Consider the following 13,375-nt stretch of genomic DNA (forward strand, 5'->3'; position numbering starts at 1 on the left):
TTTTTTTTTTTTTTTTTGTCTAGCATCTGTAGCACGTCAGGTACTAAGGATAAAATTATGAACAACAGCCAAGCATGGTGGCTCCAGCCTGTAATCCCAGCACTTTGGGAGACTGAGGCGGGAGGATTACTTGAGCCCAGGAGTTTGAAACCAGCCTGGGCAACATAGTGAGACACCATAACTACTAAAAATAAAAAAATACGTCCGGGCAACTTTAGGAGGCCAAGGTGGGCGTATCACCTGAGGTCAGGAGTTCAAGACCAGCCTGTCCAACGTGGTGAAACCCCATCTCTACAAAAATACAAAAATTAACTGGGCATGATGGCAGATGCCTGTAATCCCAGCTACTCGGGAGGCTGAGGCAGGAGAATAGCTTGAACCCAGGAGGCAAAGGTTGCAGTGAGCCAAGATCGTGCCATTGCACTCCAGCCTGGGCGACAGAGTGAGACTCCGTCTCAAAAATTAAAATACATACATACATACATACATACGCCAGGCTACAGGTGTGGTGGTGCATATCTGTAGTCCCAACAACTTGGCAGGCTGAAGGCAGGAGGATTGCTTGAGTCCAGGAGGTTAAGGCTGCAGTGAGCTATGAAAACCCACTTCCCTGGGCCGGGCGCGGTGGCTCACCTCTCTAATTCCAGCACTTTGGGAGGCCAAGGCGGGTGGATCACCTGAGGTCAGGAGTTTGAAACCAGACTGGCCAACATAGTGAAACCTCGTCTCTACTAAAAATGCAAAAAATTAGCTGGACATGGTGTTGTGCGGAAGCTGAGGCCGGAGAATCTCTTGAACTTGGGAGGCGGAGATTGCAGTGAGCGGAGATCGCACCATTGCTCTCCAGCCTGGGTGACAAGAGTGAAACTCTGTCTCAAAAAAAAAAAAGACGAGTTCTTGTCTGTGGTCTCTTGAAGTTCACCAAGGAGGCTAGAGCTGCTGTTACTAGTTGCTCACTTTCCTGTGTGGAGAATCCAGTCATGGGCTCAGGTGGGGCTTTTTCTCACTCTATGCACCCCAAGAGAGGAACACATGCCCCAGGACTGGTGCCCTAAGGCCTTGACCATTGTGATTGGCTCATGGATGGACACATGACCCAAGAAGGCCAATCAGAGGCCTTCCTGCGAGTTGATCTAAGGATTCAGGGTAAAAGAGAGTGTATCTGACCCTGTGGTTTCCTCAGCCCATCTTCGGGAAGAAGCCCATCTTCCCGGACACCGTCTTCGAGTCCACATGCAGGTGCAGTGGATAGTTCTCACGCAGGCTGTCAGCCTCCCACTTCTAGGGCTCACATTTTTCTGTGTCTGAGGCGTTCTTCATCACCCTGGGAGCCTGTTTTTTTTGCAAGCACAGGGCAGGCCAAAAGTATAGGGGATTTAATGTTCCCAAGGACAATCTTCAACCAATGAGGTCTGGAAGTCAGACTTCCTGTCCCATAGAGGGTCCCCAGTGGGACTAGTTGATCACAGTGGTAATAGGCTTTTAATTGGCTGCTTTTCTCTTCTCTATCTGACTTTGCCACTCCCTGACTTGTATTTCTTGGGATCACTTTATAAAGAAGCTCACTGCACCCATGTACTTGTCTATGGGTCTGCTTTTGGGGGAAGGAAACTGAGAGTCTTTTCTTCGGAAGATTCTTTTTTAGTCTGGACCCCCAGAATGAACACATGAGGAACAGGCCTGAGCCCGGCCCAGAGCGAGGAAGACCCCAGCTGAGCCAGACCAGCGGCCTGAGCAGAGCTGCCCAACCAAGTCCAGTTTAGATAAGCCACTTGCCGTCAACCCAAAGACCATGAGCCTGGGAGTAAATGGTTTTTGTTTTGTTTTGTTTTGTTTTGAGACAGAGTCTCGCTCTGTCACCCAGGCTGGAGGGCAGTGGCCCGATCTCAGCTCACTGCAAGTTCCCCCTTCCGGGTTTACATCATTCTCCTGCCTCAGCCTCCCGAGTAGCTGGGACTACAGGCGCCCACCACCACGCCCAGCTAATTTTTTTGTATTTTTAGTAGAGATGGGGTTTCACTGTGTTAGCCAGGATGGTCTCGATCTCCTGACCTCGTGATCTGCCTGTCTTGGCCTCCCAAAGTGCTGGGATTATAGGCTTGAGCCACCGCGCCCGGCCAGGAGTAAATGTTTGTTTGCCACTGAGATTTTGTGGCACACGGCAAAATGGTTATGCAACAAAAGCCCACTCGGCCAGCTGTATCTCTCATTGCGTCTCTGCAACTCGATTTCTGTCTGCATCTGCTCTACAGTAAACAAGATAGATCAGAGGCTTGCGGGGAGGAGAGGCTTGAAGGCAGACTGAGGACATGGAATCAGAGGACCTAATTCTCTTAGGCAGTGAGGACAGACAGAGTTAGGAGATAGAATTTACAAGACTTGATGTCTGATGGGCTATAGGGGACGTGAGAGAGGGAAAAATCAAGGATGACACCCAGGTTTCCATTCTTTAAACTAGAAACACAGAGGAGAAGTGGAGTAGACTTAAAAAAAAAAATGAACCCCCCTTTTATTGCCCATCTTCTTCCACCATTCTTACGTGACTACAGAGTGTCCTGCTCCAGCACAGCCCTGTGAAACTTTACTTTTTTTTGTTTCAGCCTCATTGAAGTATAATTGGTATACAAAAAACTGCACATAATTAATATATACAATTTGGTGAGTTTGGAACTAAGTATACACTCATGTTACCATTACCACAATCAAGGGAATAAACATGTTCATCACCTCCAAGTTTCTGTGTATCCCTTTATTTTCATTTTATTTTATTTTTTTATATATATTTATTTATTTTGAGACAGGGTCTCACTCTGTCGCCCAGGCTGGAGTGCAGTGGCACGATCTCATCTCACTTCAACCTCTGCCTCCTGAGAATCAAGCGATTCTCCCACCTCAGCTTGCCGAGTAGCTGGTACTACAGGTGCCCACAACCACGCCAGCTGATTTTTGTATTTAGTTGAGAAGGGATTTCGCCATGTTGACTAGGCCAGGCTGGTCTCGAACTCCTGACCTCAGGTGATCCATCCACCTAGGCCTTTCAAAGTGCTGGGATTACAGGTGTGAGCCACTGAACCCAGCCTTGTGTTTTTTTGTTTGTTTGTTTGTTTTGCTTTGTTTTGTTTTGTTTTGTTTTTGAGACAGAGTTTTGCTCTTGTTGCCCGGGCTGGAGTGCAATGGCGCGATCTCGGCTCACTGCAAACTTTGCCTCCCGGGTTCAAGCAATTCTCCTGTCTCAGTCTCCCAAGTAGTTGCGATTACAGGCACGCACCATCACGCCTGGCTAATTTTACATTTTTAGTAGAAATGGGGTTTCTCCATGTTGGTCAGGCTGGTCTTGAACGCCCAACCTCAGGTGAGCCACCCACCTCAGCCTCCCAAAGTGCTGGGATTACAGGCATGAGCCACCGCGCCTGGCCTGTTTTTAGTTTTATTTACTTTTGTTTTGGTTTTGGTTTTCATGTAGCAAGAACATTTAATGTGAGATGTACCCTCTTCACACATGTTTAAGTTCACAATGCCTTATTGTTACTGTAGGCACAATGTTATACCAGAGGAGACTTGAAAAGCTCATTTTGCTCGTTATTGTAGTCCCATTACAAAGCAGATGCTCAATAAAAATGTATTGAATTAATGATCAGGTTTGGAGGGGAAATGGTGAGTTCACTTTGGGAAATGTGAACTCCCTGAAGCAGATGTCCAAGAGGTAGCAGAATGGACAATCAAGGAGACATGAGAGTCACAGGTGATTGAAATCAGGGAAGAGATGAGATCCCCAGAGCAAGGGAAAGAGTAAGGCTGAAAGGCAGAGGGCGAGCTGCTTGATGGTTGAAGCCAGAGGTCAGGTGGAGCCGCACTCCTCCTTGGCTTTCTAGAATCTCTTTGCATCTGGTCCTTGGGTTCCATGAGATACCATGGTATCCTTGTGATAAAATCCTCTTTAGGCTTAATCTAGCTCAGGGTGGCTCCTGTTAATTTGCCATGGCAAGTCTCACATGATAAACCATCCCCATTATTCACCCAGTCATCCGTGATGGTCCCCTGGGTGTCCATTCAGTCAATCATTCGTCAAACATTCACATAGTTGCAAACTAACACTGGGTGAGATAGGGGTCCATCCTAGATTCTCCTTCCCTTCAACATCCGCACTCCCTGCCTTGGCTCAGGCTTGCCCATGCCTCCTCGCTGATCTCCCCTCCACAGTCAGCCCCACTAACGTGCCTGCCCAGGGAGAGCGATGTTTCTAAACTGCTCATGTTCCTTATGTGCTTAAAAGCCCTCTGTGCCAAAACTGACTGGAAGAAATATCTCAAAATATAGAGGAAAAATGCAGAGACAAAAATTATGAGGGAAGAGATAAGAACACATCTAGAAAAAAAAAGCAAACAAACAGACAAACAAACAAAACATCCCTCCATACCCTCAAAACAGAGGCCAACATCCTTATCCTGGCCCTCTATGCCCTCTGCAGCTCGCACCTGCCACTCCTGCTTGGCTTCTGTAGTGCAGAACAAAGTCGCAGGTGGGACTCCATGGTTACCCTCCCTGTGGTTCTGCACACATTGTCCCCTCTCCTTGGGACACCTTTCTCCTGGCTACCCACTCTTCAAGGCTTAACCTGGGGGGTCACCTCCTCCAGGAAGCCCTCTGACTCCTCTGGGCTCCCATATCACCCTGTGCTGTCCTCTGTCACTGTCCTTATCACACTGTGCTGCCCTTATATGTGCCTGGCTCCTCTCTTGGCCAGTGAATTCCTTGAGGGAGCATGTATGCCAAGACCAGGCACTGGGTAGGCCTCAGCATGTTTGCTGAGAGTCTGAGGAACTTTCTCAGCTCAGCTAACAGCGTAGACCACTGCAGAGCAGGTGGGTGGCTGGCCTTGGTGACCAGTGTCAGGGGAGATGTAGTGGGAGCCGGAGGGATGGGGTGGGCATGGGCCCAAAGACCTGGGGATGCTGAGTAATTCCTTTTCTAGCCCAAGGGAGTTGCCGTTCTGTCCTCCCTCTCATCCCTCTTGGGGCCATTCTTTCATCAGTTCCTCATCCAGGCCCTTGCTGAACATACCCTCCTGGGAATGTGACCCCAAATCTCCCCACAGGAATCTCAAACTTCCCATGGCCCCCAACCTTCCTAGGTATCCCAAACTTCATCAAAGTTTCCTGGAAACTTGTTCTCATGACTCCCAAAATTCCACCATTCATCTCCCAAACTTCACCTCAAAACCACTTTTCCTGCCCAGCACCCAGGAAGAGAGTGGTGCACCCCTTACCTAGGTCTTGTCCTGGGTGGGGAAGCTGCTGCTGGTCTCCACCATGGCCACCAGGAGAGGGGAGGACAAGTTTCTTTTTGATATTGTCAATCCCCACCCCTTGCACCTCCCCCACACAGCTGCTCAGAAACACGACACTCCCCCATCTATTTCTGGATGTCTCCTCAGGGCTCAGGAACACCAGCCTCTGCTCAGTCTGACCTGCCCAGTGTTCATCCTACAGAAAAGAGAATCCCTGAAGCCAGATAGGAGGTGGACTGAAGCACTAGGGATCCAGGTTGAGACAACTGCCTCCTCACTGGCTATGGTCCTGTACTCTGGTCAGTCAAGGAGGAGGAAGAGAGGAGGAAGCTTCAGCACCTCAGCTTCAGAGAGCATCTCCTTAGATTTTGTACCTTTCACGTGAACACTGAGACTTAGCTAAGGTGCCAGGAGAGATTCAAACTAAGGAGGCTGGATTCTGGGTCCCAGTTCCAGCTCTGACTGGCCAGGTGATCTTGGAGGACTTCTTTCTGCTACACTTAGGATCCCTGCCAATGACTGGATTTTTTTTTGTTGTTTTTTTGTTTTTTGTTTTTTATTTTTTGAGATGGAGTCTCGCTCTGTCGCCAGGCTGGAGTGCAGTGGTGCAATCTTGGCTCACTGCAACCTCTACCTCGCGGGTTCAAGCAATTCTCCTGCCTCAGCCTCCCGAGTAGCTGGCACTACAGGCGCCCGCCACCATGCCAGGCTAATTTTTGTATTTTTAATAGAGATGGGGTTTCACCATGTTGGCCAGGATGGTCTCAATCTCTTGACCTCGGGATCTGCCCGCCTCAGCCTCCCAAAGTGCTGGGATTACAGGTGTGAGCCACCGTGCCTGGCCCCCAGTGACTAGATTTGAGTCCATCTCTTGGGGCCTTATTTTGGGTTCTAGGTCCTGGGATGGGAGAAGCAATCCCCCAAAGCCAGAGAGTGGAGAGGGACAAAGCAGTGATCCCAGTAGATCTGGTCTCAGGGGCTGTCCCAGCAGGCCAAGCTGTCCCCAGGTAGTATCTTCTCTTCAAGCAACTGCAAACACTCAGCTTCCTCCAGAGAGCGGGGCAGGCAGGATATGTAGGCAACTTCTCTTTCTTTCTCTTTCTTTCCCTTTCTTTCTCTCTCTCTCTCTCTTTCTTTCTTGTTTCACCTTTAGCCCAGGCAACTTCTTTCTCTTTCTTTCTCTCTATCTCTCTCTTTCTTTTGGGCATTTCGCCCAGGCTGGAGTGCAGTGGCTCCATCTCAGCTCACTGCCATCTCCACCTTCTGGTTTTAAGCGATTCTCCTGACTCAGCCTCCCGAGTAGCTGGGATTACAGGTACCCGCCACCATGCCCGGCTAATTTTTGTATTTTTAGTAGAAACGGGGTTTCACCATGTTGGCCAGGCTGGTCTCGAACTCCTAACCTCGTGATCCTCCCGCCTCAGCCTCCCAAAGTGCTAGGATTACAGGAGTGAGTAACCACGCCCTGCCCTGGAGCTGTTTTTCTAACAAGCACTTAGAAGCACCTCCCTCCCCACCCTCCTCCAAGGCTGGACCCACAGTATGTCTTCCCGTTTGGTCTACAGAAAGGATTCTGGGAGACAACAGGATTCTAGGTGGAGGAAACTTTTTATTTGACAGTCTGAGGGGACGAGGGGACAGGGATGGGGGAAATTAATGAGCCAGACCATGATGGAGTCCTTTGGGTAGCTCTAACCTTTCGTGCCTACCTCAGCTCCAGCAGGCAGCATTTCCAAATCCTAGCTTTCGGAACCCTCAGAAATCCTAGCTTTCAGCGACCCTCCGGCCGCTGGGGGAAGGAGGGGTGACATCCCCCCTCCTCCTGGCTCAGGCTGCTGGGGAGCTCTTCCCTGAGCTACGAATTCCTCCGCTGGCCCCTTCCCCCACGGCCTCTGACGCGGCATCCAAAACTCAGAGCCAGGTTATTTATAGATAAGCCCAGAGGAGGTGGGGGAAAGGCCAGTGTCTACAAACATGGGTCACCTGAGTCTGAGCGGCCCCGAAAGCGGTCTGGGGGAGGGGCGAGCCTGGATCCTGTGGCTTTGCGCCAAGGGCTCTGTCTCTGGCCCAACCCCACTGAAGGGGTATGGGGAGAGGGCCCAGAGCAGGGAGGGAGTGGGCGGTGCTCAGATGCTGGAGCACGTGGCCCAAGGTGTGGGCCAAATGCAAACTCTGCAATTCAGAGTACTCCAGGGGCGACCTTTTGGGTGGCAGGACCTCCGCGGGGCCCCCTGGCCTGGTCGTCTGGGGGCCAGGGGCCGACCGGGTCAGGGCCTGCCTGAGGGAGAGGCCAAGTCTCACAAGCTTCTTCCCCCTCACAGCCAAAGAGGGTCCCGCAGAAAGACCCCGCAGTCCTGGAGAAGGGGAGTTGCCTCTCAGCCCCCGCCCCGCCGCGGCCGCTCCCGGCCCCGCATGCGGCGCTGGGAAAGGGGTGCCGGGTTACCAGCGCGGGGGCTCTTGCTAGCCTCGGGAACCTTGCTTTCAGCCGGACTCTGGGGACAGCGCAGCCCCCGCCCGAGTCCTCGGCGCTACCTCCCGCTCGCGGCCTCAGCAACCTTCAGGTGGGTCCTCCGTCCCTGGCCCTCTCCTCTCTGGCGGAGCCAAACTGCGGCCCCGCTTTTACTGTCTCAGAAAAGTCCCCGGACTGGAGACTCTGAGGAAGGGGCGTCGGGAGTCTGGAGCGTGGACTCGGAGCGGGGGGCGGATAATAAACTCCAGGCCCCGCCCACGCCCCCGGCCCCGCCCACGCCCCGCCAGGGCCCTAATCCTGGACTCCGGATCCCGCGCGCCTGGAGACAGGGTCCAGCTCTCCCTCGAACCCCTCGAAACCAGGACTCCAGGGCCACTGGTCCCGCCCTCACCCGGACCCCTGGCCCTCACGTCTCCTCCAGGGATGGCACTGGCGTCATTGATGATGGCCCTCGGCTGCCTCGGCCTCCACACCTGGCAGGTAACTCCAGGAACCATCTCCTATCCCCAAGGAGGGCATTGGGGGGCAGACCCTGAGGAAGTGGACTGGGGGCTGACTCCTCACAGCCCTCTCCCAGGGACTCTTCCCTAGGATTCCACTCTTAACTCTCTTCCTCTCAGGAACCTCCATCTCTGCAGGGAGCCCCAGGTTCCCATTCTGTCTCCTAGAACCCCCACCTCCATTCCTCTCTGGATGCCTCCAACATTCTCCTCCCCACCTCTCATCTCCCAGCGCAGGCACAGTCCGGCAAAGCCTCCTTGGGTTACCTGTGTGCTGCAGTCCTGGCAGCCTCTCCCAACCAAGGCTTGGCCTCCCCACCACCCCTACCCCAAATGTGGGTACAGAGCAGGGGAGGACACAGGCGTCTCAGAGCTGACAGTGATTTGGTGTGGTGGCTGAGCACCTACCTGCAAGGGCTTCCTGCTAGATGAGAGGGAAAGACAGCCTGAGGAGAATGGGGCTGGGGGTCAGGTAGCTGGACACTTGCTGTGTGTAGTATTTGCACATCACCTGCTTGCTAGATCTTACAGCCAGAAAAGTGCTTGGTGGTCATCTAGTCCCACCTCCCACCGACCGCAGGAACCTTTCTAATGACAGGATGACCCCTTTTAGGTTGTACAGAAGTAATGCTCTTTATGCTGTCTTCATAATAACTGTGAGGTTGGAAGTATCCTCAAGTCCAGAAAAGTTGTGACACTTGCCCAAGATCTCACAGCTAATAGGTGGTAAAGTCAAGATTTCAGGCTGGGTGCGGTGGCTCACGCCTGTAATCCCAGCACTTTGGGAGGCTGAGGCTGGTGGATTACTTGAGGTCAGGAGTTCGAGACCAGCCTGACCTACATGGTGAAACCCCGTCTCTACCAAGAATACAAAAAATTAGCTGGGTATGGTATTGCACACCTGTAATCCTAGCTACTCAGGAGGCTGAGACAGGAGAATTGCTTGAACCCAGGAGGCAGGGTTACAGTGAGCTAAGATCATGCCATTGTACTCCAGCCTAGGCAACAGAGTGAGACTTCGTCTCAAAAAAACAAAAACAAAAACAAATTAGCCAACCATGGTGGCATGCACAGGTAATCCCAGTTACTTGGGAGGCTGAGGTGGGAGAATCACTCCAACCTGGGAGGCGGAGCTTGCAGTGAGCCGAGATCTCACCTCTGAACTCCAGCCTGGGCGACAGAGCAAGAGTCTGTCTCAAAAAAAAAAAAAAAAAGAAAAAAAAAAGATTTCAGCCCATGTCTGTCTGACTCCAGTGCCTGTGCTATTTAAGCCTCTTATTGGGTCCTTGCCAAATTGCATATACCTGATATTTGGGGATAGAAATGAGATTCTGTGTTTCTGGATGGGTTTGCCCCCAGGACCCATGTCCAGTGCTCTGAACTTATGCTCTTTTCGGTGTGGCACCTCTCTTCCTTCCTCCACAGGCCCAGGCTGTTCCCATCCTGCCCCTGGGCCTGGCTCCAGACACCTTTGACGATGCCTATGTGGGTTGTGCAGAGGAGATGGAGGAGAAGGCAGCCCCCTGCTAAAGGCGGAAATGGCCCACCATGCCCTGCTGCAGGAATCCTGGGAGGCAGCCCAGGAGGCCTGGGAGGACAGGCATCGAGGGCTCACCTTACCCCCCGGCTTCAAAGCCCAGAATGGAATAGCCGTTATGGTCTACACCAACTCATCTAACACCTTGTACTGGGAGTTGAATCAGGCTGTGCGGACAGGCGGAGGCTCCCGGGAGCTCTACATGAGGCACTTTCCCTTCAAGGCCCTGCATTTCTACCTGATTCGGGCCCTGCAGCTGCTGCGAGGCAGTGAGGGCTGCAGCACGGGGCCTGGGGAGGTGGTGTTCCGAGGTGTGGGCAGCCTTCGCTTTGAACCCAAAAGGCTGTGGGACTCTGTCCGCTTAGGCCAGTTTGCCTCCAGCTCCCTGGAGAAGGCAGTGGCCCGCAGATTTGGTAACGCGACTCTCTTCTCTCTAACGACTTGCTTTGGGGCCCCTATCCAGGCCTTCTCTGTCTTTCCCAAGGAGCACGAGGTGCTGATTCCCCCCCATGAAGTCTTGTTGGTCACCAGGTTCTCTCAGGATGGAGCCCAGAGCCTGGTGACTCTCTGGAGCTATAATCAGACCTGCAGCCACTTTAACTGCGCCTATCTGGGTGGTGAGCTGTGCATGGAGGAAGCAGGACTGGCAGTGTGGGTGAAATAAGCCAGAATGTCCCTACACAATAGTCCCCAGGGCCTTCGGGAGACCTACTTGGTTAAAGGCGAATTGAGGGCTGGAAGTCAGCTGGAGTTAATGTCATCTGTGACTCGGGTTTTTTTGGGTCCTATAAGTGTTTTCCAGATTTGTGAACATTCTCAGATGATTCTATATGTCCTCAAAAGGGTCCATCTACTACACAGTCTAATAGACCAAAATAACCTGGTTAAGGAGATCAGCAAGCAGCAGAAAGAGCCAGGAGGACTGCTTCAGGTCTCAGAGGGCCCTGGGCTTGATGAGGCTGATAGGGCATGTATGTGCCACTCCCAAGTGCTGAGGCAGGGACAGATGGAAGAGTGACTGGGTCTTGGGTGGGAAGAGGGATGGAAACGCAATCTGGAAAAACTTCCTGGAGGACAGAGGAGGAAGGGAAGTCAGAAGTTTCCCTTTAGGTGAAGGGAAAGATAGATTGAGAGGGGAAATGGCCCTGCCAGGGCCTGATGGGCCGGGCAGTTTGGGTGTGAGTCTGTCCACATGGAGGCCTCACTCTGCTGTCTGTTGCAGGGGAGAAGAGGCGGGGCTGTGTGTCTGCACCAGGTGAGTCGCTCTTCCATCCTCCTTTAGCTGCTTTGACTCCCACTCACCCTGCTGACCCCTTTTCTTCTTCCTCCAGCAGGGGTGCAGCCAGTCACAATCTGAGGGGTCCTCCTCTCTGCCCCCCTGGAAGACCCTGCTCTTGGCCCCTGGGGAGTTCCAGCTCTCAGGGATTGGGCCCTGAAAGTCCAACATCTGCCACTTAGGAGCCCTGGGAACGCGTGACCTTCATATGAAGAAGAGGCGCCTCCAACAGCCTTGAGAAGCAAGAACGTGGTTCCAGACCCAGCCCTAGCAGCCTTCTCCCCAACCAGGATGTGGGGCTGGGGAGGCCATGGCAGGGCTGAGGGAACTCTGCTATGTGGTGGGAACTTCCCGGGACAAGCGAGGGAAGTACTGAGGCAGCCACTTGATTGAACGGTGTTGCAGTGTGGAGACATGGAATTTTATTGAGGTAGCCACTTGATTAAAAGGTATTGCAGTGTGGAGACATGGAATTTTATGATTGGTTTATTCCATGAGACTAGACCATCTGCCCCACTCTGGCCTTGCTAGGCTGAGGGACTGACTGAGGGACTAAAAAAATAACTTCCTGGGGCCGGGCATGGTGGCTCACACTTGTAATCCCAGCACTTTGGGAGGCCGAGGTGGGCGGATCAGGAGGTCAGGAGATTGAGACCAGTCTGGCTAACACGGTGAAACCGTGTCTCTACTAAAAATACAAAAAAATTAGCTGGGTGTGGTGGCGGACACCTGTAGTCCCAGCTACTCCGGAGGCTGAGGCAGGAGAATGGAGTGAACCCATGAGACGGAGCTTGCAGCGAGCCAAGATCACACCACTGCACTCCAGCCTGGGTAACAGAGCGAGACTCCGTCTCAAAAATAATAAAAATAGTAACTTCTTGGTCACTCCTAGACACAGTCTCCTGTGCAGACCCGTGTCACACTCTAACTTGCAAATCCAGAAGCTAGAACAGCTAGAGGGTCCTCACGACAACCATGAAGGCAGGAAAGCAGGCAGGTGATTCCTCAGCCCCACTTGTGAGGTGAGGAGTGCAAAGACAAGGGAGGAAGCAACTGGTCAGAGGGTTCCCATTGAACCCCGACCTCCCAGCTCCCCAGCCTCCTGCCTCCTGGTCCAGAACTCTGTCCATGAAAGATCTGAGGAAACTCAAAGTAGGATCCTAAGCCCAAGACACTTGGGACCACAGAGCAAGTCATTTCTCTCTGTCCTGCTCCCACAAGGGTCCATTTCAGGGGAAAGAAGGGCGAGGACCTCAAAACATCAGGAGACAGAGATTCTCACACAGCCCGGAGGCCTCTCACATCCAGAACAGAAACTTTATTGAAGCAAGAAAAGCAGCGCAGGCTCCTCCCAAGGGGCCCCCACCCTTACCCTCCTAGGCTACCACCCTCAGCAGCAGAAGAAGGGAGCCTTCCACTGTATCAGGACCTCCCCTCAGTCCCCGAATCCTCCCCCTGGGGCAGGTCCCCAGCCCCCTCTGCTTCCTGCTCCCTATGCACTAGCACATGAGCTGGGGAGCGGGGGCCCGACTCTCCAGAAGCCAGAGTCCTCACCCCTCCACTGTCCTGAAGCCCGGTTCCTGATGATTCCTGGGTCCCCACAATCCCAGGCCTTGTCAGCTCTAGGGTCTCAGGGATGGGAGGCCCCAGGTTCTGGAAGCTGTTGTGCACTCAGGTGATGCAGTGACTGAGGATGCTGGCACTGTCAGGAGGCCGGGGTGTGCCTCCCTCCACCAGAGTTCACTGCACACAGGCTACTTCGCTTTGCAGTCGAGATACGGTCTTGGTCAGCTCTGTGAGTCTGTTGCCCAGGTCTGGAGGAGGTGGAGTACCGAGGGGCCTTTCAGAGGATGAGCCTGCCCTGTACTCCTTTTACCCTTTACAGAATCCCAGGGGTTGCCCTATCCGGAATTCCTGAGGGAGAACTGGAGGAAGTGAGGAACGGGTGTGTGGGTTAGGGGTCAGGTGGGTGGGTGAAACTGGGACAGGTGAATCCGATCGGGTGGGGAGGGAGGAGCTGAGGAGCTGGAAAGAAGGGAAGTCTGGGGGTTAGAGAAGGATGACAAGCCATGGGGACAGCTGTTACTGGGTAGACATTCATGCGTCCACCCGCCTGCCCTCTCCCCGGTCTATGGCCAGCCAGCTCACCCCATCCTTCAGGGCCCAGTTCAGATCCCTCCCTGCTTTGTCCATTCTGCTACCCTATCCTTCTGCCTTCTTATGAGCCTCTGAAAATGACGGGTTCCTTCTTCTCCCTTCAGGCACCGATAGCAATTTGCGTCTCTCTCTTTTTTTTTTTTTTTTT

The 13,375-nt window shown here is 52.9% G+C and overlaps 2 protein-coding genes across 2 annotated transcripts in view; one reads left to right on the top strand and one right to left on the bottom strand.

Moving 5' to 3' along the window:
- The first annotated feature begins 7,722 nt into the window (after positions 1 to 7,722).
- Positions 7,723 to 11,532, top strand: ART5 (ADP-ribosyltransferase 5). The gene is given in 6 exon segments (XM_011956766.1): positions 7,723 to 7,848; positions 8,179 to 8,237; positions 9,683 to 9,773; positions 9,776 to 10,411; positions 11,017 to 11,049; positions 11,253 to 11,532. Coding segments are annotated over 5 exon segments (873 nt in total). The 5' UTR covers positions 7,723 to 7,848; positions 8,179 to 8,180; the 3' UTR covers positions 11,309 to 11,532.
- An 845-nt stretch (positions 11,533 to 12,377) lies between these two features.
- The window catches only part of LOC105522300 (short transient receptor potential channel 2-like), a 59,145-nt gene continuing 58,147 nt past the window's right edge, over positions 12,378 to 13,375 (bottom strand). The window contains 1 exon segment of the mRNA XM_011956767.1: positions 12,378 to 12,884. Coding sequence (XP_011812157.1) covers positions 12,493 to 12,884 — 392 coding nt within the window. The 3' untranslated portion in view covers positions 12,378 to 12,492.

Source organism: Colobus angolensis, unplaced genomic scaffold (genome assembly GCF_000951035.1).
Source record: "Colobus angolensis palliatus isolate OR3802 unplaced genomic scaffold, Cang.pa_1.0 Scaffold424, whole genome shotgun sequence".
Lineage (NCBI taxonomy): Eukaryota > Metazoa > Chordata > Mammalia > Primates > Cercopithecidae > Colobus > Colobus angolensis.